At 43.6% G+C, this 24,315-nt stretch overlaps 4 protein-coding genes across 10 annotated transcripts in view; 2 read left to right on the top strand and 2 right to left on the bottom strand.

The window, feature by feature from the left end:
• PAIP2 (poly(A) binding protein interacting protein 2) overlaps nt 1-9,070 on the bottom strand; it is a 29,192-nt gene extending 20,122 nt beyond the window's left edge. The window contains exon 1 of the mRNA XM_050795099.1: nt 8,952-9,070. The gene's annotated coding sequence lies outside the window, so the exon portion shown is untranslated. The remainder of the gene's footprint in view (nt 1-8,951) is intronic.
• SIL1 (SIL1 nucleotide exchange factor) overlaps nt 1-24,315 on the top strand; it is a 430,788-nt gene that overhangs the window by 32,155 nt on the left and 374,318 nt on the right. The gene's annotated exons all lie outside the window — the stretch shown is intronic.
• The window catches only part of LOC126956106 (uncharacterized), a 589,638-nt gene continuing 573,696 nt past the window's right edge, over nt 8,374-24,315 (top strand). The window contains exons 1-2 of the mRNA XM_050792974.1: nt 8,374-8,450; nt 8,939-9,088. Of these exons, the coding sequence (XP_050648931.1) occupies nt 8,374-8,450; nt 8,939-9,088 (227 nt within the window). The remainder of the gene's footprint in view (nt 8,451-8,938; nt 9,089-24,315) is intronic.
• MATR3 (matrin 3) overlaps nt 19,257-24,315 on the bottom strand; it is a 37,852-nt gene continuing 32,793 nt past the window's right edge. For all 7 annotated transcript variants that reach the window (XM_050794991.1, XM_050794990.1, XM_050794987.1 and 4 more), the window contains 2 exons: nt 23,714-23,835; nt 19,257-20,354 (listed from right to left, as the gene is read on the bottom strand). In XM_050794991.1, the coding sequence (XP_050650948.1) occupies nt 20,304-20,354; nt 23,714-23,835 (173 nt within the window). In that variant the 3' untranslated portion in view covers nt 19,257-20,303. The remainder of the gene's footprint in view (nt 20,355-23,713; nt 23,836-24,315) is intronic.

Consider the following 24,315-nt stretch of genomic DNA (forward strand, 5'->3'; position numbering starts at 1 on the left):
ACCTGGCGTGTGATTTCTATTTCTAAAGTACAAGAATGATGTATATATATTACACTCATCTTTTTTACTTGATCTGTTCAATTCTGAAAGTGGTTTATCCAAGTCCTCCACTACAGTAGACAGAATATGTGACCCAGTCTGAGAATTGTTGTCTCATAAGGAACTTTTTTTTTTTTTTTTTTTTGAGACGGAGTCTCGCTCTGTCGCCCAGGCTGGAGTGCAGTGGCCAGATCTCAGCTCACTGCAAGCTCCGCCTCCCGGGTTCACGCCATTCTCCTGCCTCAGCCTCCCGAGTAGCTGGGACCACAGGCGCCGCCACCTCGCCCGGCTAATTTTTTGTGTTTTTAGTAGAGACGGGGTTTCGCCGTGTTAGCCAGGATGGTCTCGATCTCCTGACCTTGTGATCCGCCCGTCTCGGCCTCCCAAAGTGCTGGGATTACAGGCTTGAGCCACCGCGCCCGGCCTTTTTTTTTTTTCTTGAGACGGAGTTTCCCTCTTATTGCCCAGCCTGGAGTGCAATGGCACGATCTCGGCTCACCACAACCTCCACCTCCCGGGTTCAAGAGATTCTCCTGCCTCAGCCTCCCGAGTAGCTGGGATTACAGGCATGCGCCACCATGCCCAGCTAATTTTTGTATTTTTAGGAGAGACGAGGTTTCTTCATGTTAGTCAGGCTGGTCTCGAACTCCTGACCTCAGGTGATCCACACACCTTGGCCTCCCAAAGTGCTGGGGTTACAGGCGTGAGTAACCCCAGCACTTTTTTTTTGAGATGGAGTCTCGCTTTGATGCCCAGGCTGGAGTGCAGTGGCGCAATCTCAGCTCACTGCAATCTCTGCCTCCTGGGTTCAAGCAATTCTCCTGTCTCAGCCTCCAGAGTAGCTGGGATTATAGACCCCCGCCACCACACCTGGCTTTTCTTATTTTTATTTTTATTATTATTTTTTGAGATGGAGTCTCGCTCTGTCACCAGGCTGGAGTGTAGTGGTGCATTTCAGCTCAATGCAACCTCTGCCTCCCCAGTTCAAGTTATTCTCCTGCCTCAGCCTCCTGAGTAGCTGGGATCACAGGCGCGTGCCGCCACGTCCAGCTAAATTTTGTATTTTTAGTAGAGATGGGGTTTCACCATGTTGGCCAGGATGGTCTTGATCTCTTGACTTCGTGATCCGCCTGCCTCGGCCTCCCAAAGTGCTAGGATCACAGGCATGAGTGACTGTGCCCGGCCTTTTGTATTTTTAATAAAGACCGCGTTTCACCATGTTGGCCAGGCTGGTCTCGAACTCCTGACCTTGTGATCCGCCCGCCTCAGCCTCCCAAAGTGCTGGGATTACAGGTGTGAGAGACACCCCGCCCAGCCAGGAATTAACATTTTTGATAACTGATACTTTGTCTTATGTCTTTCACCATAATTTCATGTTTACTTTTCTTATGCTTTTTCAAATGTTCTATTAACTACTTCTTTCCTATGGTGTTTATTTTCCTACACTTAATAGCTTTAACTATTTTCCTAACAATTAAAAACGTACTCCAAGAGCGGGAGGCAGTGGCTTATGCCTGTAATCCCAGCACTTTGGGAGGCTGAGGCGGGTGGATAACAAGGTCAGGAGATCGAGACCATCCTGGCCAACATGGTGAAACCTGGTCTCCACTAAAAATACAAAAATTAGCCAGGCGTGGTGGTGTATGCCTGTAGTCCCAGCTACTCAGGAGACTGAGGCAGGAGAATTGCTTGAACCCGGGAGGCGGAGGTTGCAGTGAGCTAAGCCGAGGTTGCAGTGAGCTGCAGGTCGCAACAGAGCGACACTCCATCTCAGAGAAAACAAACAAACAACAACAAAAAACAACTCTCTACACCCATTTAGAATGCCTTTCCTTCTCCAATATACCCAACCCAATGCCTGCTCTGAGCCAAGGCAAGCCCTTTAAAATTATTTTACTTACACACTTCTTCCCTCCCAATCTTCAGTTTTGTGGAATTTAGCACTGGTAGATTCCTACTATTAGGTTTTCTCTTACTATATGTTTTAAAATAATTTTTGAATTGAATACTTGACACTTCACATTATCCATTTATATTTTACTAAATTCATCACTCAGGCCAGGCACGGTGGCTCACACTTGTAATCCCAGCACTTTGGGAGGCCAAGGCGGGCAGATCACCTGAGGTCAGGAGTTCAAGACCAGCCTGGCCAACATGGCAAAACCCTGTCTCTACCAAAAATACAAAAATTAGCTGGGTGTGGTGGCGGGCACCTGTAATCCCAGCTACTGGGGAGGCTGAGGCAAGAGAATTGCTAGAACCTGGGAGGTGGAGGTTGCAGTGAGCAGAGACTGCACCCTGTACTTCAGCCTAGGCAATAAGAGCAAAACTCTGACTCAAAAAAAAAAAAAAAAAAAAAAAATTAGCCTGGTGTGGCCGCGTGCAGTGGCTCACGCTTGTAATCCCAGCACTTTGAGAGGCCGAGACGGGCAGATCACGGGGTAAGGAGATCTAGACCATCCTGGTTAACACGGTGAAACCCCATCTCTACTAAAAATACAAAAAAAATTAGCCAGGAGTTGTGGTGGGCACCTGCAGTCCCAGCTACTCGGGAGGCTGAGGCAGGAGAATGGCGTGAACCCGGGAGGTGGAGCTTGCAGTGAGCCGAGACCATGCCACTGCACTCCAGCTGGGGCAACAGAGCAAGACTCCGTCTCAAAAAAAAAAAAAAAAATTAGCTGGGCATGGTGGTGCTCCCTTGTAGTCCCAGCTACTCAGAAGGCTAAGGCAGAAGAATTGCTTGAGTTTGGGAGGCAGAGGCTGCAGTGAGCCAAGATCACGCCACTGCACTCCAGCCCGGGTGACACAGCAAGACCCTGTCTCAAAAACAAGAATAAATTCATCACTCATAATTGTTTCTTTCTCTTTTTTTGACATGGAGTCTCACTCTGTTGCCCAGGTTGAAGTGCAGCTGCACGATCTCGGTTCACTGCAACCTCTGCCTCCCGAGTAGCTGGGATTACAAGCGTGTAACACCATGCCTGGCTAATTTATGTATTCTTAGTAGAGATGGGGTTTCACCATGTTGGCCAGGCTCGTCTCGAACTCCTGACCTCAGGTGATCGGCCCACCTCAGCCTCCTGAAGTGCTGGGATTACAGATATCTGCCACCATGCCGGCCACTCATAATTGTTTCTTATATTCATCATCTTCCCCTAACTTCCTATCTTTGTAAAATAGTTCCAAAGGCTACCTGAGGATTTATCATTCTAAGCCAGTGTCCAAAATATCTTTTGTCTTCATGTTTGAATAAAAATGTTAGTTGTATGGCCTGGCGCAGTGGCTCAGGCCTGTAATCCCACCACTTTGGGAGGCTGAGGTGGGTGGATCATTTGAGGTCAGAAGTTCTACAAAAGCCTGGCCAACATGGTGAAACCCTGCCTCTACTAAAAATACAAAAATTAGTATTTTTTGTATTGGTGGCAGGCACTTGTAGTGTCAGCTACTCAGGAGGTTGAGGCAGGAGAATCGCTTGAATCCGGGAGGTGGAGGTAGCAGTGAGCCAAGATCACGCCACTGCATTCCAGCCTGGGCAACAGAGAGCAAGATAGTCTCAAAAAAAAAAAAAAAAAAAAAGTTGTAACACCAGTATTTCCATGTAAATGTGCTGGAAAAAAAAAAAAATAGCTGTAACAGTATTCTGAGGCCGGGCGCGGTGGCTCAAGCCTGTAATCCCAGCACTTTGGGAGGCCGAGACGGGCGGATCACGAGGTCAGCAGATCGAGACCATCCTGGCTAACATGGTGAAACCCTGTCTCTACTAAAAATACAAAAAAACTAGCCGGGCGAGGTGGCGGGCGCCTGTAGTCCCAGCTACTCAGGAGGCTGAGGCAGGAGAATGGCATAAACCTGGGAGACAGAGCTTGCAGTGAGCTGAGATCCGGCCACTGTACTCCAGCCTGGGTGACAGAGCGAGACTCCGTCTCAAAAAAACAAAACAAACAAACAAAAAAAAAAGTATTCTGAGACGTCTGTTCTTCCTGTCAATAATCTATTGTCAATAATTCCAACTTTCAATGTTGCAGAAAATCAATTTTCTTTCCTTTTAAAAATCCCGTTCTAGGCTGGGCACAGTGGCTCATGCCTATAATCCCAGCATTTTGGGAGGCCAAGGCAGGTGGATCACTTGAGGTGAGGAGCTCGAGAGCAGCCCATGTCTTCTAATACAAAATATAAGCCAGGTGTGGTGGTGCACAGCTGTAGTCCCAGCTACTCAAGAGGCTGAGGCAGGAGCATTGCTTGAACCTGGGAGGCAGAGGCTGCAGTGAGCTGAGATGGTGCAACTGCATTCCAACCTGAGCAAAAGAGTGAGACCGCATTTCAAAAAAATAAAAATAGGCCGGGCACAGTGGCTCACACCTGTAATCCCAACACTTTGGGAGGCCAAGGGGTGCGGATCACGAGGTCAAGAGATTGAGACCAGCCTGGTCAACATGGTGAAACCCCATCTCTAAAAACACAAAAATTAGCTGGGCGTGGTGGCACATGCTTATAGTCCCAGCTACTGGCAAGGCTGAGGCAGCAGAACCACTTTTGGGAGGCGGAGGTTGCAGTGAGCCAAGATTGCACCACTGCACTCCAGCCTGGTGACAAAGCGAATCTCCGTCTCAAAAAACTAAGTAAAAATTTTAAAATCCTGTTCTAGATGACAGCTTAAGATGTTTAACACTTAAATTCATATATTTCACCAGATTTTGGTTAGGTAAGGGCAATTTTTTCCCAGTACTGCTGCCTGGAAGTCAGCAAACCCTTTCAATTTATCAACTTAGGGCTTTATTGTGTCTTCAGCTGTTTTCCCTCCTGAAATGCCTCTTAAGACATATTGGTTTCCAGCAGCGTCCTTTTACATTGTCTATGGAAGTTTAAAATAAAGAAATCTTTTAGGTTTTACAATCTTTCTCCACTAGTTTCATCTTTTAAGAATTCTCATTAAAATTCAAATACAGTTCTCTTCTGTTTCTTTCATTAATCTACCTCCATAGGCACCATCTTTTCTCATTCCCTTGGACTCTGTTTTGAACCACTGTGATCCTTACCTTATTTGCATATATATATTTAATCGTATTTTATGCATATAATACGTTTAAGCATACTTCCTTTGGCAGTTAGAGAGGATCGCAAAATTTTTCAATTGGTCTGTTTTCCACACTGAAGTCTGTGAAAAGCACTGAATTTTTTGTTTTACTATTTGGTGCAATAAGGTAACGATTAAAAAACATGGGCTCTGGGCTAGGGCAGTGGCTCACACCTGTAACCCCAGCACTTTGGGAGGCCAAGGTGGGCGGATCACGAGGTCAGGAGATCGAGACCATCCTGGCTAACACAGTGAAACCCCGTCTCTACTAAAAATACAAAAACAAAAATTAGCTGGGTGTGGTGATAGGGCCTGTAGTCCCAGCTACTCGAGAGTCTGAGGCAGGAGAATGGTGTGAACCCTGGAGGCGGAGGTTGCAGTGAGCCGAGATTGTGCCACTGCACTACAGCCTGGGTAACAGAGTGAGACTCCATCTCAAAAACAACAACAAAAAACCATGGGCTCTGGAACCAGGCTGCTTTACTGTGTGACTATGGCAAGTTATTTAACCTGAGTCTCAGTTTCCTCATCTGTTACATGGGAATTAATAACTACCTAGTTAGAGAACCTGGCACATAACAATTAGCATTATCTATCTCGGTGATTAAACGTTTAGGGCAGTTAAAGGTCTCTAGACCAAGGGACAAGGTAAAAATCACAGATCTTAAACCTATAGAGATGAAACAATGTCACAGGAAAATCCCAAAGTCTACCCTAATCTCAATGGTAGTGTAATAAGGGTAATTAGGTGAGAGCAAGGATGGATCATCCTTACTGATAAAAGCTCCGGTACATTAGAAATGTCACCCAAATTTATACAAACTGATAAAGGAAGCAGAGGCAATTCAAATCCCCCAAACTTGTGCCCCTCCAATATGGTGGCCATCAGCTACATAGATCTATTTAATTAAAATTTAGTTCTTCATTTACACTAGCCACATCTCAAGTGCTCATAACTACACACAGTACCTCATCATTGGACAGCACCACTCTATAAACAATGAAAAAATTAAGAAAAAAGGGAGTTACTGGAACTGAACCTTAGCCTATGTCGAATGCAAACTATTCATGCACCTGTGCAACAGGTGGTCTAGATCACAAAGGCAAAGACTTGGACAACTTTAATTTAGACCACAGTCAGAAGACCTTAGACCACAGAAGACTGTAGGTTCAAATCCCAGCTATGCTACTTAACCACCTTAAAGTACCCTAGACTTGTCACTAAATCACACAGCACCACATAATGGTTAACAGCACACAATCTCTGGACTATGTGGATTTGAATTCCGACTATCATTAGCTATGTGACATTGGGCAAGTTACTTCACATCTCATTTGTTATCTTCATTTTATAGTAGGGCCTATCTTCTAGCTATGTTGTGGATCAAATTAGTTAATATTTGTAAAAGCAATCAGAACAATGCCTGGCATTATTAAGTGTTACATAAATATTTGCTACATAAAAATAATCTCTCAAGCTTCTATTTCCTTAATTCCCAAGTAGGCAAGATAAAACTTGCTCTGTTGGGAGGCCAAGGCGGGAGGATCACGAAGTCAGGAGATCGAGACCATCCTGGCTAACACGGTGAAATCCCATCTCTACTAAAAATACAAAAAATTAGCCAGGCGTGGTGGCGGGCGCCTGTAGTCCCCACTACTCGGGAGGCGGAGGCAGGAGAATCGCTTGAACCCGGGGAGGCGGAGGTTGCAGTGAGCCGAGATTGCGCCACTGCACTCCAGCACTCTAGCCTGGCGAGAGTGAGACTCCATCTCAAAAAAAAAAAAAAAAGTTAAAAGAAAAAAACTTGCTCTGCCCATTTCACGTTTCATGGTAATGAATGAATAACAGGATGTAAATTACAAGAAAATGTTTTAAAAGCACAAAACGTTATTAGATTACAAGGCAGAGGTCTTGCCTTCCACATTCTTTAATCTCCCACAGTATCAACCAAATTGCTAAGTGTTGATTTAATAAATTTAAAATTTTTCACTAAAACTGGAGCATCACACTCTAGAGTCATAAACGGATAAACCCGAATAAGGCGCAGAGTGCTTAAGGAAAAACCTGCTATAAACTCATTCTGACCCAAAGAGGGTGAAATTACCTCAATTTGAGTTCCTAAGGAGCAATATGCACAGCCTTGAATCATTAGAGGAAATCTCCATTCCCTAACCTCCATTCCTTAAAGAAACACAAATGGGCTCTATAGTTATTGTCAAGTTACCTATCCTGTGATATTTTTTGGTGAAAAACAGTTTTCTTCAAGTTCACAACTGACAAGTGGTATAAACAGACTAATTTTCCCCAAATATCCTGTCTTTCACTAACTGGAAACAGAATGACAAAAGCAAATAGTGGAGTCTCATTAAAAATTATTATAGAGAACTTTTACTTATTGCAAACCTAACCTATGCCAGATGAAATTTCAAAAGCGACTTAATGAAAATATAAACCAACGTCTGATCTAACTGCTCTAATGAAATCTGAAAAAACAATGCCACCACGTTCCAACATTAGCCAGCACACCCAACATGAGCATCTGCTTTCCGTTGGAATAAACGTCAAAGGCTGTCAGCTGCTACACCTTCCAAGGCAAATTGGAAGCCAAATTCTTTCTAGAGTTTGGGGTTTTTATGAGTTGATACGGGTGCCAAATCAGAGAAAAGAGAAACAAAAGGAAACAGGTAAGACCCCTTTTAAGAGTCACTAAAAGGCCGGGCGCGGTGGCTCAAGCCTGTAATCCCAGCACTTTGGGAGGCCGAGACGGGCGGATCACGAGGTCAGGAGATCGAGACCATCCTGGCTAACACGGTGAAACCCCGTCTCTACTAAAAAAAAAATACAAAAAACTAGCCGGGCGAGGTGGCGGGCGCCTGTAGTCCCAGCTACTCGGGAGGCTGAGGCAGGAGAATGGCGCAAACCCGGGAGGCGGAGCTTGCAGTGAGCTGAGATCCGGCCACTGCACTCCAGCCTGGGCGACAGAGCGAGACTCCGTCTCAAAAAAAAACAAAAGTGTCACTAAAAAATATCACTGGTGGCTGCTGCAACAAATGTTTACAAGACATAAGTTCACCACAAGCCTTATTTATTTTTGGTGGCGGTGGCGGGGAAGGAGAGTAAGCCCAGAAAATTATTAAAAGGTGAGAGGACCTTACAGTTCATCTAACTCAACGCCCTCCTAGGGTAAGGGTTCCCAGTATTCCAAAGGTTCTTTTTTCCGGGACCTGAACTACAATACAACCAAAAATAAGGGGTCGGGATGGCAAAGAAACGGGAGAAAGACGATCATCTGATGAGGCCCGTCGACGGTGGCAGCGTTCCCCCAGGACGCCAAGAGTCCGCCAGTTCCTCCGCCCCTCTCCCCCCAAACCCCAGCCTCGGCTAAGGCGCGCACGCGCAGCAAGTAGGGGCTGCGCGTGGCGACGCGCAGGCGTAAAGTGGGTAGAAACAATGAGCTTTGTTGCCGAGGCGGTGGTTGGGGGCAGGGGAAAGGGTACCCGGCGGAGGGAGAAAGGACCGGGGGAATGGGCAATAAGGCAAAGTGCTATCCCGGCAGCCCTCGCGCCACTGAGGACCCGGATAGAGAGCTGCGAGATCCAAATCATTAATAATGACAATGAAAAAAAAAGCGACGGCCATGTCTCAGAGAAGAGAGACACGAAGTCGGCCCAAGCTAATCCCTCAGACTTGGTGGAAAGAGGCAGTGAACAACCGAGGCCGCAAGGGACTCGGTGGCCAATCACCCAGGGAACCCTTTAGGCCCCTCTGCCGTCGCCGACGTGCTGTCGCTCGACCGCCGCACCCCTATCGCCACTCCGCCCGAGGGGACCCCCTCACCCAGTGCACAGCAGCGGGGACGGCAGCCAACGAATCCTGTCGGCCTCCGCGGATCTCCACAGGCAGCGCCGCTCCCCCGCTCGACGTGCGCTTCGCCCGCCGCCTCCCTTCTCCAGTCCAAACAAACACCCTAGCCCGGAAGTGACTTCACTTCCGTCGCCGCCAGCCCCGCCCTCTTTTCTGTCAGCTCTGCCCTCCGAGGCCACTAGAGGCCGCGCGCGAGAACGCGCGACCCCGAAGGCTGTCTCGAAGGCTGTCTCCAAGGCTGCACACGGGTGCACGCGCAACGGCCTTTTAGCGTGCCCCTGCGGCCGCCTGCCGGGTGTACCGGGAACGCTGTCGCACGTTCTCTCTGAGAGGCAGGAATGGGGGCGTACCACTGTTCCCACACCCGCCCATCTTCCGGGAATGATGGGATGCAATGAGTGAGGCAGCTGGACACTGAAGAGCACCCTGACAAGACACACAGGCGTGGACTTTTACAGACGTCACACACACACCCCAAAAAAGTAATATTTAGATGACATAGCACACACACACCCATACACACCCCAAGAATGATACACAATGTCACACAAACAGCGACATGCACCGAGTCACATCAAGATCCTGACACAGAAAAATAATAAACTAAGGGTAATCACAGAGGCGTACTAAATGATATGCAAACACCCGCACTCAGACACGTGCAGGCACAAAAACACACTTTTTGAAGCTGGATGCAAACGCAAAATACAAATACATGTGCAAACTTCTTTGTGGCTAAAGGAGGAAATGCTGTTTCCACACAGGATAGAAGAGTGTGACTTCTGGGTTCAAGAATTTCCTAGTCCGTGGCCGGGCGCGGTGGCTCAAGCCTGTAATCCCAGCACTTTGGGAGGCCGAGACGGGCGGATCACGAGGTCAGCAGATCGAGACCATCCTGGCTAACACGGTGAAACCCCGTCTCTACTAAAAAATACAAAAAACTAGCCGGGCGAGGTGGCGGGCGCCTGTAGTCCCAGCTACTCGGGAGGCTGAGGCAGGAGAATGGCGTAAACCCGGGAGGCGGAGCTTGCAGTGAGCTGAGATCCGGCCACTGCACTCCGGCCTGGGCGACAGAGCCAGACTCCATCAAAAAAAAAAAAAAAAAAAAAAAAAAAAGAATTTCCTAGTCCGTGATTCTGGGTGCACCGGCCCCATAGTTATTCTTACCCATGCTTCCTTCCCGTCATCGTTGAGAAGCCCCAAGAAACATTTCTAGCGACACTAAGCAATGTAAAGAAGAGAGTATGTGTTTTTGTTTGTTTGAGACAGAGTCTGGCTCTCTTGCCCAAGCTGAAGTGCAGTTGTGCCATCTCGGCTCCCTGCAACATCCACCTCCCGGGTTCAAGCATTTCTCCTGCCACAGCCTCCCGAGTAGCTGGGACTACAGGTGCACACCACCACACCCCGCCAATTTTTGTACTTTTAGTAGAGATAGAGGTTTCACCGTGTTGGCCAGGATGGTCTCGATCTCCTGACCTCGTGATCCACCTGCCTCAGCCTCTCAGAGTGCTGGGATTACAGGTGTGAGCCACCGCACCCGCCCAAGAGTATGTGTTTTACAAATCTGGATGTTCAAATGTGTAGACACTATCTTTGAAAGAGGGACATAAACTAGTTTCTTCCCTTTGGAGAGGGAAAACGAGCGACTAGGAAACGGGTGCAAATAACTGTCTTTTTACTCTCCTGAAAAATTTGAATCTTTTAAAAACAATATGTTTGTAGTATTTACTAAGACAAAAAATTCCCTCCATGGGAAGGCTTGAATTTAGAAACAGGGTTGTTTCTCTTCAGAGCTATTTCATTCACTGAATACTGTTCTGGGCCAGTCCAAAGCCCCAAAGAAATGAATGCAGGTGGTTCTACCCTAGCTCCTGGGTCAACCACTTTGGCAGCACTTACAGGTCTATATTCTAAACTGTGAAGATAAGCTATCAACCTGAGGCTGCAGGAAGTCTGAACAGAACAACATAGGTATTTATATAGTCTGAGATGACCCAGACACTCTTCTGAAGACACAGTCTTGCTCTATCACCCCGGCTGGAGTGCAGTGGCATGATCACAGCTCACTACAGCCTCAACCTTCCTGGCTCAAGCAATCCTCCCACCTCAGCTTGTGAAGTAGCTGAGTACCACCATGCCTGGCTAATTTTTGAATTTTTTGTAGAAATGAGGTTTTGCCACATTGCCCAGGCTGGTCTTGAACTCCTGGGTTCAAATGATCTGCCCACTTCAGCTTCCCAAGGTGCTGGGATTACAGCTGTGAGCCACACGGCCTGGCCTAACCCAGACTCTCTTAAAAGGTAAACACGAAGCCGGGTGCGGTGGCTCACGCCTGTAATCCCAGCACTTTGGGAGGCCGAGGTGGGCGGATCACGAGGTCAGGAGTTCGAGACCAGCCTGGCCAACATGGTGAAACCCTGTCTCTACTAAAAATACAAAAATTAGCCAGATGTGTTAGCACACTCCTGTAGTCAGCTACCCATGAGGCTGAGGCAGGAGAATCGCTTGAACCTGGGAGGGAGGTGGAGGCTGCAGTGAGCCGAGACCATGCCATTGCATTCCAGCCTGGGTGACAGAGTGAGACTCTGTCTTAAAACAAACAAAAAGGTAAACATGAGATAATTGAATTTGTTATTTAGTAACACAATCCACTTAACTGGTTATAATGGTAATAAAAAATATTTGATAAATCATGTGAAACACTCAAAAGACCAATGCTGTTTTTCCCACACAAAGGGGTTAAGATCTCAATTTCCAGATCGCATTGAGAGTTCACCACTGTGGCTAAGCGTCAGGAGCCCAGTATTTCCTTGGCATTCTCTAGACACAAGGACACTGCTCGATTGCAAAATAAACTTCAATGTAACAATATTATGCTTGGATAGTGATGGTGATGATCTATAAATGGAAAACAAAATAATGAAGGCTAACAAGTTTGCTAATGATAAGGAAAGACACTGCAATGGGACCAACAGAGAGATCCAGTTTTAAAACACTGAAAAAATTTACGTAGCTGGTTCACATAGTAACCATCTTAAGATGGAGGTTGAAGTAGAAATCAGAAGACCCAGGATGGCTATGAGTAGGCCCCACTGTAAATCATCACCTTCCTACAGACCTCTCATTTCTCATCAATGTAAAAAGTATGTACCTTCTTACCCCAACACTCCAAATATAGGAATCTACCCAAATGGACAGATGTAAAGAGAGACATGTAAGAATATAGCCTCGTTATAAAACCCAAAAGATCAAAATGCCTAACAGGAAATTGGTTAAATGAATAATGATGCATTAAAATAAAATCATTTAAAATATGTATATTCATTGATATAGAATATATCAATGCTTTTTAAAAAAGCAGGTTGCAAAACAGCATGTTTGTACAATCTTTCAAAATTTTATATGTAAACAGGCACGAGTAGATATAAATGCCAAGTATCCAATAGAGTGGTCATCAAAATGTTAATAGTAGTATTTCCAGGTGGTCAGATTTCAAAGGAATCATTATTTTCTGAATTTTAAAATATTGTCTAAATTCTCTAGGAAAGCTTGAATTGCATATTGCATTTATAAACAGGAAAACACCCCCTTCCCCACCCCAAAATGAACTCTAACATAGGTTCCTGTAGTGCTTCGGTAATGGTCTTGTCCCTATGCTCCTTTGTATTAAGCTAGGCAGAGAATGTAGCTAGCTAGGGCAGGTACGTAGGGTTGAGTAAGGGCCTAACACTACAGGGTAAGCAAAGGTCCCTGCTCTGAATGAGGTGAGGCGATAAAGTATTATTCAGCTTTTAAAATGCCTACTTATGTCTGCACTGATCTAGGCACTGAGGATACCACAGACAGTAAGTGGTAGGTTTTCCTAAAAAAGTTGTTTAGTGAAGTTTAAAACTCACCTGGCCTTAAAGAGCCAAACTTGTGTAGGTTGAATAGGCAGCATGATCAGGATTTGGAAAACAATGTGTAAGTGTAGAATAGGTAAACGTTTTTGCAGAATCATCATGTGTGCCTACAGATGTGCTGAATAACTGGAAAGGCAGAAGCAATTCCTCTCTTCCAGCTGGAAAAACCCTTCCCTGCTGACTTTGTGCAGCTCAGCTTTTTGTTTCCATGTCCTCCCCATGTTCGGCTCTCTAGAAGCTTGCCTTTTAAAATAAGATGGGCCAGAGATACACTTGGAGTTTCAGCAGAAGCAACCAAAATCAGAAAAATGAACTAGGAAGTATCATGAAAGTCTCCCTATCCATTACAGCAATCATCACTTAAACTGCAATCCTTTTCCACAGGCTCTCACACCATAAAGCAGGTTTCCCTATTCAAATAGGGCATAGGCTAGGTTCCGTGGCTCACACCTATAATCCCAGCACTTTGGGAGGCTGAGGCAGAGGAATGCTTGAGGCCAGGAGTTCAAAACTAGCCTGGGAAACTTACCAAAACCCCGTGTTCACAAAAAATTTAAAAAAATAGCTAAGTGTGGTGGCACATTCCTGTAAATCCCAGTTACTCATACGCTGAGGCAGGAGGCTTGCTTAAGCCTAGGGGTTCGAGGCTGCCATGAGCTATCAGTGTGCCACCGCATCCCAACCTGGTAAGACGGTGAGGCTGTCTCTAAAAAAAAAACAGGTGGGGGTGGGCCAGGTACAGTGGCTCACACCTGTAATCCTAGCACTTTGGGAGACCGAGGTAGGCGAATCACTTGAGGTCAGGAGTTTGAGACCAGCCTGGGCAGCATGATGAGACCCCCGTCTCTTCTAAAAGTATAAAAATAAAAATTAGCCAGGTGTGGTTGCACACCTGTAGTCACAGCTACTGGGGAGGCTGAGGCAGGAGAATCACTCGAAACTGGGAGGCGGAGGTTGCAGTGGGCTGAGATCACGGCACTGCACCCCAGCCTGGGTGTCAGAGCAAGAATCCCTCTCAAAAAAGAAAAACAAACAAACAAAAAACTAGGGTTGGCTGGGCGCGGTGGCTCAAGCCTGTAATCCCAGCACTTTGGGAGGCCGAGACGGGCGGATCACGAGGTCAGGAGATCGAGACCATCCTGGCTAACACCGTGAAACCCCGTCTCTACTAAAAATACAAAAAACTAGCCGGGCGAGGTGGCGGGCGCCTGTAGTCCCAGCTACTCCGGAGGCTGAGGCAGGAGAATGGCGTAAACCCGGGAGGCGGAGCTTGCAGTGAGCTGAGATCCGGCCACTGCACTCCAGCCCGGGCTACAGAGCAAGACTCCGTCTCAAAAAAAACAAAAAAAAAACTAGGGTTTATGCAAGTGTAGCAAAAAAAGTAAAATGTGCCGGGCATGGTGACTTACCCCTATAATCCCAGCACATTGGGAGGCCTAGGGGGATCTCTTAAGCCCATGGATTTGAGACCAGCCTGAGCAACATAGCAAAACCGCATCTTCTAGACACATACACACACAACCCCTACAAAAATTAGCTGGGCATGGCAGCACATGGCCGTAGCCCTAGCTACTTGAGAGGTGGAGGCAGGTGGATCACTTGAGTCCCGGAGTTCGAGGCTGCAGCGAGCTATGATTGTCATTTATTGCCTGGGTGACAGCGCCAAAGCCCGTCTCAAAACAAAAACAAAACAAAACAAAACAGAGTTGATAGTTATTAAGTAGCTGGGATCTGATTGCTCTGTGATGTTTCAAATTTTCCCATCATGTAGGAAAACAAACTCTTCCATTTAAATCTCAAAAGCCAAATGGCCAATAAGCAGCAGCTACTTCTTATTTAACAACCCTGTCAAAGTTGAGCCAACTGAAATTGGTCCCGTTTTTGATAGGCAGGGGCAAGGAGTGAAGCTTGAAAAGCATTTCGTCCTAATCAAAGGTAGGACTCCTGCTGCTCTTTGTGTATACTCTTTTGGATCAGGTCCTTAGAAGAAACTTCTCATAGGCCGGGCACGGTGGCTCACACCTGTTATCCCAACACTTTGGGAAACCAAAGTGGGCGGATAACTTGAGTCCAGGAGTTTGAGAGACTAGCCTGGGCAATATGGCAAAACCCCTCTACAAAAAATATAAAACTTAGCTGGGTGTGGTGGCGTGCACTTGTAGCCCCAGCTACTGTGGAGGCTGAGATGTGGGAATCACCTGAGACTCGGGAGATGGACGCTGCAGTAAGCCATGATTGCACCACAGCACTCCACCCTAGTGACAGTGAGACCCTGTCTCAACAACAAGAAAACTTCAAAGGCAGGAGAAGACCAAAAACTTTAAGAATAAATCCTTTAAAATTAATATAATTGGGCTGGCTCACATCTGTAATCCCAGCACTTTGGGAGGCTGAGGCGGGTGGATTGCCTGAGGTCAGGAGTTCAAGACCAGCCTCGCCACCATAGTGAAACCCTGTCTCTACAAAAAAAAAAAAAAAAAAAAAAAAAAAAGAAGAAAAAATAATTAGCCGGGCGTGGTGGTGGGCACCTGTAATTCCAATTCCAGCTACTTAAGAGGCTGAGAATAGTTTGAATCCGGGAGACAGAGGTTGCAGTGAGCCGAGATCGCACTATTGCATTCCAGCCTGGACAGCAAGATAAAACCATGTCTCCAAAAAAAAAAAAAAAAAAAAAAAAAAAAAAAAAAAAAAAAAAAAAATTCTCTTCAAAATTAATCATGTTACTTCTCGACTGTTCTCATCAAGAATTTTTTCAACTAACCTCCACAGGGAGTTATTTGGACAAAAATTCTCTCAAGTTTCAGGCTATTACCCAATTACCAGTGCTTTAACTGAGATCCATCAGCAAGTTAGATCTGCCAGAGTGACAGAATTAACCATTTCCACTTTTCCATTCTCATTAAATTTCAGCAAACTAGCTGTTACCAAGCATCATCATTAGTTCCTATGTAAAGCTTGAGAGGTGCAAAATAAAGGAAAAACAAAGATAATAAACCGCTTGACCAGGCAAAATGGCAAACTCCTGTTGTAGTTCTATTCCACTAACATTCCTTGCAATTTCTTACCATATCCCCAACAAAATTACAAAACTTTGTTTGGCTAAAAATAAAGGGTAACAGTATCTACGGCTCTGAAAGAGGTTGTCTCCCATAAATGATTTTTTTTTAAAAAAGGTGACTATATAGTTTTTCCTTTAGTTTTAGCTTTGGAAAGAGTAGCAAAACCAGTACCTCAGGCAATAGTAACCAACCAAGCCAGGTAGGATCTGGTTACAATTACCTACCACCAACACATCTTCAGTTACAGGTAAAGTTCTCAAAGCTTGATCTCACTGACATTGCCATCACCTGGGAACTCGTTAAAAATGCACATCAGGTCGAGTGCGGTGGCTCACGCGAGAGCTGAGTGGGAGGCCGAGGCAGGAGGATTGAAGTCAGGAGTTTGAGACCAGCCTGGCTAACATGGTGAAACCCCGTCTCTACTAGAACTACAAAAACTGATTCAGCTGATCTGGCTGGTTAGGTAGGTGTCCCTTTACTCACTCACTGCTCCAAGTGTGTCCCTCCTGACCCTCCTGAAGCTGTGCAGTGTGTTGAAGAGGACAACCATCACCAATGGAGGACCGACCGGTCCTTTAAGGGTATACGTGTAGCTGGGTTTCCATTAAAACCTCCAAACAATCTCTCAAAAACGCAAATTATCAGTACTCATCCCAAACTTAAGAAATTAGAAAACATGGCAGGGAGCCAGCAATGCTTTAACCTGTAGGCAATTTTGATGCATGCAAACATTTGAAAACCGTTTTTTTGAGACAGTCTCACTCTGTCGCCCAGGCTGGAGTGCAGTGGCACCATCTTGGCTCACTGCAAGCTCGGCCTCCCAGGTTCACGCCATTCTCCTGCCTCAGCCTCCCGAGTAGCTGGGACTACAGGTGCCCGCCACCACATCCGGCTAATTTTTTGTATTTTTAGTAGAAATGGGGTTTTACCGTGTTAGCTAGGATGGTCTTGATCTCCTGACCTTGTGATCTGCCCACCTTGGCCTCCCAAAGCTGGGATTACAGGCGTGAGTCACCACACCCGGCTGCAAACAATTCGTTTTAAAGGAAAATAATTCCCATAACTATTTGTGCACGAGTGTTGATTCCAAGAATCTTGACCTTATCACCTAATGGTCGAAGTGGGAGAGTACTTCAAACCCAGCTAGCTCAACAATGAGGTGAGGGTCCTCTGTCAGGGTATAAAACCACCTCAAACTCATTAAACACTGAATACCCAGGCTTTCAGCTACACTATGATGGAAGGCAACCAACAGACTATACCCAGAGCTGCTTCTGTCCTAGTGCAAGTTATCTTAAACAGCCCATATGCTGCTCTGCAGTGTCCCAACAGATTTCTATTACATACCATGAGCTGCTTTTGTCACAAACTTTAGGCTGAAAAAAAACCCACTGTGAACAAAGCTAAAGTAACAAATTTAAGTACACTCTTCTCCCTGTATAACCTTACTACATGCCACAACATTCCATAGTTTACCATTTCCTTTTCCAGTCCCCATCACCTTAAAAAAAGGTGGCAGGGGAACCTGTCCTTAGAGAACTCAAATAATGGCTATTCCTAAAAAGCTATACAGAATGTTACCACTTAAAAATCACTGGAGGGGTTGGGTGCGGTGGCTCACGCCTGTAATCCCAGCACTCTGGGAGGCCAAGTAGATCACTTGAGGTCAGGAGTTTGAGACCAGCCTGGTCAACATGGTGAAACCCCACCTCTACTAAGAAAAACAGAAACATTAGCTGGGCATGGCGGTATGCACCTGTAGTCCCAACTACCTGAGAGGCTGAGGCAGGAGAATTCAGCCGAGATCATCCCACTGCACTCCAGCCTGGGCAAGACAGTCTCAAATAAATAAATCTCTAAAAGTATTGACATACACACACGATGGTTGGAAATTCATACTCTTGAATAATATTTCAAACGAACTTATTTTTAGAATACTCAAAGCAATACTACAGCTATCCAATTAACGTCTTATAAAGGACACTCTCAGATCCCAAATTTACTAGCAATGGGTCAACAAAGAAGAATTATGAAACAAACCCAAGGTACTTCTAAAAGCTTCATTCACTTTTGTAGAATATAAGATTAAACTAAGGGCTGAAATAGCTGTAGGAAACATGTTCTTAAACTTTACAGCAAACTTAAGTGGAAACATTCCTATTAAAAAGAAGTTTTCTCATAATCTGAGGGCTGTTATAGATTTATCACTAACAGCTTATTATAACAATTTCTGATTTCTAAATGCTCTCAAATGTAGATAATAAAGTAAACAAAGCATTCTTTCCTTCAACTTGCTAAATCCAACAAAGTAAAAGCTATGAAAAAGCCATCACCAACAGGAAACACTGAAGAACTCCATTGTGCACATAGTGCTTTCTGTACTTGCTGTTAGTTAAAAATGGGAATTAAACACAAGTGGGTAATTAGTAAAGGCTAAAATTGCAGAAGTAAACTGGCAAGGATTTTTTGTGCATGTCACATTAAAATCATCACCTGCTTTTCAACGGGAGAGACCATAAAATTTATCCAACTATTTGAAATATCCTTTAATGCATTTGCATTTAATGCAAAGGATATTGAAATATCCTTTAATGCATATCCTTTAATGCAAATATCCTTCCAAATGCATTTGAAAGACAATGCCTATCCTATTAAAACTTTGTTTCTTGGCCAGGGACAGTGGCTCATGTCTACAGTCCCAGCACTGAAGTGAGATCACTTGGGCCCAGGAATTCAAGACCAGCCAGGGCAACATGGCAAAGTCCTATCTATACAAAAAAACAAAAATTAGCCAGGCATAATGGCATGAGCCTGTAGTCCCGGCTACTCGGGAGGCTGAGGTAGGAGGGTCATTTGAGCCCGGAGGCTGAGGTTGCAGAGAACTATGACTGTGCCACTGCATGCAGTCTGGGTGACAGCGCGAGACCCTGTTTCAGGGGGGGGAAAAAAAAACCTGTTTACAACAGATGATCCAATATACCAAGAAGCCCTACATAATTATTTTGAAAAGTTGGCAGAACTAATTCTTGCACATCCATATTATTTCCAATTGTACTGTTAAGTCAACAGTATGTCTAAACACAAGCTTTTGCTGTTTGTTCACCTGCAGTATTTTTAATTCATAACGTTTTTAAAAACCACAAATGGCCTCACTTTTAGTTATGTAACAGGAACAAGAAATCCACCAGCAGCAAAATTTTTAAAACTCAGACCTTTAGCGGTAGTCTTTAGAACATTCACTCTAGATTTAAAAGTAATAAATTGTTAAAGCATGCACAAAGTTTAAGAGCGAATAAAAACCACAACTGACAAATATGTTGGTTAACATTCCAAACATGTATAACCAATGAACATAGCCTAGGGTTTTCTTTTTATTGGTATTCACTTCAGTAACTTGAATCCACAGATATAAGCAGTATATAACCAGAAAGTTACAAGTAAACACAAATTATACATGCAAATTTCTGTTCACAAAGGTCACATGTGCAGGTACATGAATTAGAAGCGTGCATCTAGGATTATGGCCAAACTGTTTTAAAAATGCAGAAATGTAAAATTACATCTTGAAAATATGAAGAGATGGTCTACACACTTCAAAAATCAAATGTTGCTTATACCAGAGATGTATGACAATTACGGGATTCAAGTGACAAGCAGTAAGATCTCAAAAATTAATACTGGTCAAAGAGAACGGGAATATTTTTACATTTCACTGAAAATACATTGACTACTAGAATACGAAATCTAGCAGGAACTCAGGGAAAAAATTACAAAATCTAAAGCCAATTACTTAATATTTCTTATTACCTAAACAACAGCATGACATTAACAGAAAACTGCACCTGCATTTGAATCGCCAATCTCACGTTAATGAAGTTCTCCAAAAATGAAATGCAACCAAAACAGGTTCAAACTCCAAATCAAAGTCTGCAAGGCTCAGATTAAAACATGGAATGTTTCAGATGAAAGTAATAAAAATACTATTGGTTTTGTTCTTTATTGAATGGAATAAAATGTTGACATTTCTTTGAAACTTGGAACTACTAAATTTCATTTTTCCAAATGGTTCTACATTTCTTTCTTAGTGGTGCAAGTTGTCTTAAGTAGCTTAGGAAGTCAATCTCTACAAAGTATTTCTGTCCGTTGCCATTTTGATAAAACAAAAACTATTCATTAACTTAACCATATGTGTATTTTTTTTTTGCTATAACACTTAACACATGAACAGACATCTATTATTTCTCCACTAAAACAAAAGAGTACAATAGTTTTCTTCTAACTATCAGTATTGTATTTAAAAAAGGTTAACATTAAAAACGAAGAACCATTATTTTCTTTGAAATCATTAAATCTTCTTGCACATCTTAAGTTTCCTTCTTCTGTCTGCGTTCTTCTGCCAATTTATTCAGAAATTTCTAAAAAGAGAGAGAGAATTAAAGCCATTAAGTCACCTTAGAGAAACACAGCAAAATGGATTAATTCCAAAACCAAATATCTTATATCCAAGTTTAGGGACTTAAACTATAATTTTGTCAATATTTTCAACAATTAGTTAATCCTTACTAGCACACAAAAACTGTTTCAGGACATTACAATAAGGCATGGGGAAAAAATGCTAAAAGGTAAAAAAAAAAAAAAAAAAAAAAAAGGGAATTCGAATGTTATAATTAAGCCTACATTTTAGAGATAAGAAAACAAAGACCACAGTCACACTGAACTGACACTACCCCAAGAACTATGGGTCTAAATGACATGCATTTTTATTTTATTTATTTATTTTTTTTGAGACAGTTTTGCTCTGTTGCCCAGGCTGGAGTGCAGTGGCGTGATCTCGGCTCACTGCAACCTCCACCTCCCAGGTTCAACTGATCTCCTGCCTCAACCTCCCAAGTAACTGGGATTCCAGGCACCGGCCATCATGCCCAGCTAATTTTTTTGAACTTTTGGTAGAGACAAGGTTTTCACTGTGTTGGTCAGGCTGGTCTCAAACTCCTGATCTCAGGTGATCTGCCCGTCTCCACCTCCCAAAGTGCTGAGATTACATGCATGAGCTACCACATCTGGCCTCAAGGCACTATTCATTAAATCACCTGAACAAACATTTTCTTGCCAGGCCAGCAGTAAATATTTTAGACTCATTGAGCCATTCAGTCTTAACTACTCAATCCTGCACTCCATTATAAACTAAAACAACTATAGATGACACTTAAATGATTATGGATGTGGGTTCTAGTAAAACCTTACAAAAGCAGATGACTGAGCAACAAGTGTAGCTTGCTGACCCCTGCCATTAAACCTGGGACTTCTAGAGTCTCTAGACACAGGAGCTCCATTAAGACACTAATGGAAGTACAAAAGACATATTCAAAAATCTAATCTAAAATGTCCAAAGTATCTTTCCATCTCATTGGAATTTATCAACTTAATATAGTTAATGAAAAATAGTACGAATTAAAAGCCGTTATATCCTTTAAAGAAAAAAAAAACAAAACACCCCACAAACATCCAGTTAGGAAATTATGAATATACCATTAGCAAGTTACTGTATTGCTTAATAGTTTCTTGATGAAGGTGACAAAGTTTCTTTAAAATACAAGGAAATAATAGGCCATCACGCCCGTAATCTCAGCACTTTGGGAGGCTGAGGCAGGCGGATCACTTGAGGTCAGGAGTTCAAGACCAGCCTGGCTAACATGGTGAAACCCCGTTTCTCCTAAAAATACATAAAATTAGCTGGGTATGGCGGCATGTGCCTGTAATCCCAGCTACTCGGGAGCCTGAGGCAGGAGAATTGCTCGAATCCGGGAGGCAGAGGTTGCAGTGAGCTGAGATTGCGCCGTTGTACTCCAGCTTGGGCAACAAGAGCAACTCCATCTCAAAAAAATAAATAAAATATAAGGAAATAATAAAAGGAGCCACAAGAAGCACCAAGCAACCTTTTATATTATTTCCATATTCTTCTCAACAATACATACAGTTTTTGACCCCAAACAGCTTAAAATCAAAGCAGATAAAAATATTTGTACCAGGGCAGGCACTGTGGCTCAGGCCTGTAATCCCAGCACTTTGGGAGGCCGAGGCAGGCGGATCACCTGAAGCCGGGAGTTCCAGACCAGCCTGACTAACATGGAGAAACCCCATCTCTACTAAAAATACAAAACTAGCCAGGCGTGGTGGTGCATGCCTGTAATGCCAGCTGCTCAGGAGGCTGAGGCAAGAGAATGGCTTGAACTCAGGAGGGGGTGTTGGGGTGAGCCAAAATCACACCACTGCACTCCAGCCCTGGGCAACAAGAGCAAAACGGTCTCAAAAAAATAAAAATAAAATAATTGTACTACATTGCTGCTACCATTGCAAATAACCACGATTCTTTCTTCATATACAGCATGGTAAGAGACATATAGGTGGCAAAGAGCAGTTACATTAAAAAACAAAACAACAACAAAAAAAAAAACAGACGATGATACACAGCCAGGAACCTAAATTATTTCCAAAGTTAAAGATTACATTCATCCATTTAGTCAACACAGAACATATCTAAAGATTGTATAACTATAGTTATCTTATTATAAAGCAGTGTGAAAAACCAAGGTATCTATAATTGAGTTGTTTAGCAACTACTTTTAAGTTTCAGTCATTATTTCAACAGGTAGTCCAAAGAGGCTGATAATTACAAAAACAAACTTCAATATATCTCAACAGGAATTATTCTTTTTTTTTTTTTTTTTGAGAGGGAGTCTCGCTCTGTCGCCCAGGCTGGAGTGCAGTGGCGCGATCTCGGCTCACTGCAAGCTCCGCCTCCTGGGTTTACGCCATTCTCCTGCCTCAGCCTCCTGAGTAGCTGGGACTACAGGCGCCCGCCACCGCGCCCGGCTAATTTTTTTGTATTTTTAGTAGAGACGGGGTTTCACCGTGGTCTCGATCTCCTGACCTTGTGATCCGCCCGCCTCGGCCTCCCAAAGTGCTGGGATTACAGGCGTGAGCCACCGCGCCCGGCCAACAGGAATTATTCTTTAGTGATGTTGTGGTTTATATATTTACGCCTTTGATCTTTATATTCTTTTGGTCATAAAAATAACAAGTGTCATTATCAATAATTTCAATATTAAAAAATTATTTAATATGAATGGTCATGCGACTTTTAGTATTCAGACTCCCAGCATCTTCCAAATTAGAGATACAGCCCAACAACAATTTGAGAATACCTGAGTAAGTTTAATTCTATCACAGAATTTATAACATGGTTAGAAAACACTAAATTGTTATGTAACAAGGGTAAACTATGACAAGAGGCTCAACAGATGTTTCCATAATCCATCAAGAAAGAAAGAAAGGGCCGGGTGCAGTGGCTCATGCCTGTAATTCCAGCACTTTGGGAGGCTGAAGTGGGCAGATCACCAGAGGTCAGGAGTTCAAAACCAGCCAGCCTGGCCAACATGGTGAAACCCTATTTCTACTAAAAATACAAAAATTAGCTGGGTGTGGTGGTGTATGCCTGTAATCTCAACTACTTGGGAGGCTGAGGCAGGAGAATTGCTTGAACCCTGGAGGTAGAGGTTACAGTGAGCCAAGATCACACCATTGTACTCCAATCTTGGCGACAAGAGTGAAACTCTGTCTTAAAAAAGAAAAAAGCAAATAAAAAGTTATCTTCAGGATAAAGCACTGCATTGAGTCTAGAGAGAAGACTATACACATTTTACTTATATATCCCACTTACTTCCATAACTTAAGTTTTCACAAAAGAACTCTCCTGTTTTACATTCAGCCTTACCTTTAATTTCTGATAATGAGGAAGGCTGCTGCAATGAGTATTCTTTGCAACTTCTTCATTTGTATAAAAGAGGGAACACAGCTTACAGTAAAACCCTGTTTTAGGTATCACATAGTCTATACCTAGAAACACAAACATACATTCTTACAAATCAAACTGAAGATTTTATTTAGTATTCACAATTTTACCTGTCAACATAATTTAAATGAAACATGTTTCTGAGAAGTTCAATACAGCCTTAGAAAACAAAAACAAAAACAGAACCATATTTTGCTTTTACCTAATTGATGTTTGAGGTCCCACCTAACTGTATTCTTAAAAAGAAATATAATACAGAAAAACAACACAGAAAGGCAAAACAAAAGCATGTGCAACTTGCAGGAAATTTTATGAGGAGAAAAGGGAACACATTGTGGGATGACAACAGAAAATAATACAAAATCAGAGACATGTATAAGAGGAAAATATGTCAATTAAGATTTATAAATTGTTCCCTATAGAAACAAAGGAAATTTAAAATGCTATCACAGTTTATATAAGACCAACTTTAAAAACTTATTTTAAAACCTAAGAGTTTGTTTTGAGGACAGTGAGGAAGGTGA

Source organism: Macaca thibetana, chromosome 6, assembly GCF_024542745.1.
Source record: "Macaca thibetana thibetana isolate TM-01 chromosome 6, ASM2454274v1, whole genome shotgun sequence".
NCBI lineage: Eukaryota > Metazoa > Chordata > Mammalia > Primates > Cercopithecidae > Macaca > Macaca thibetana.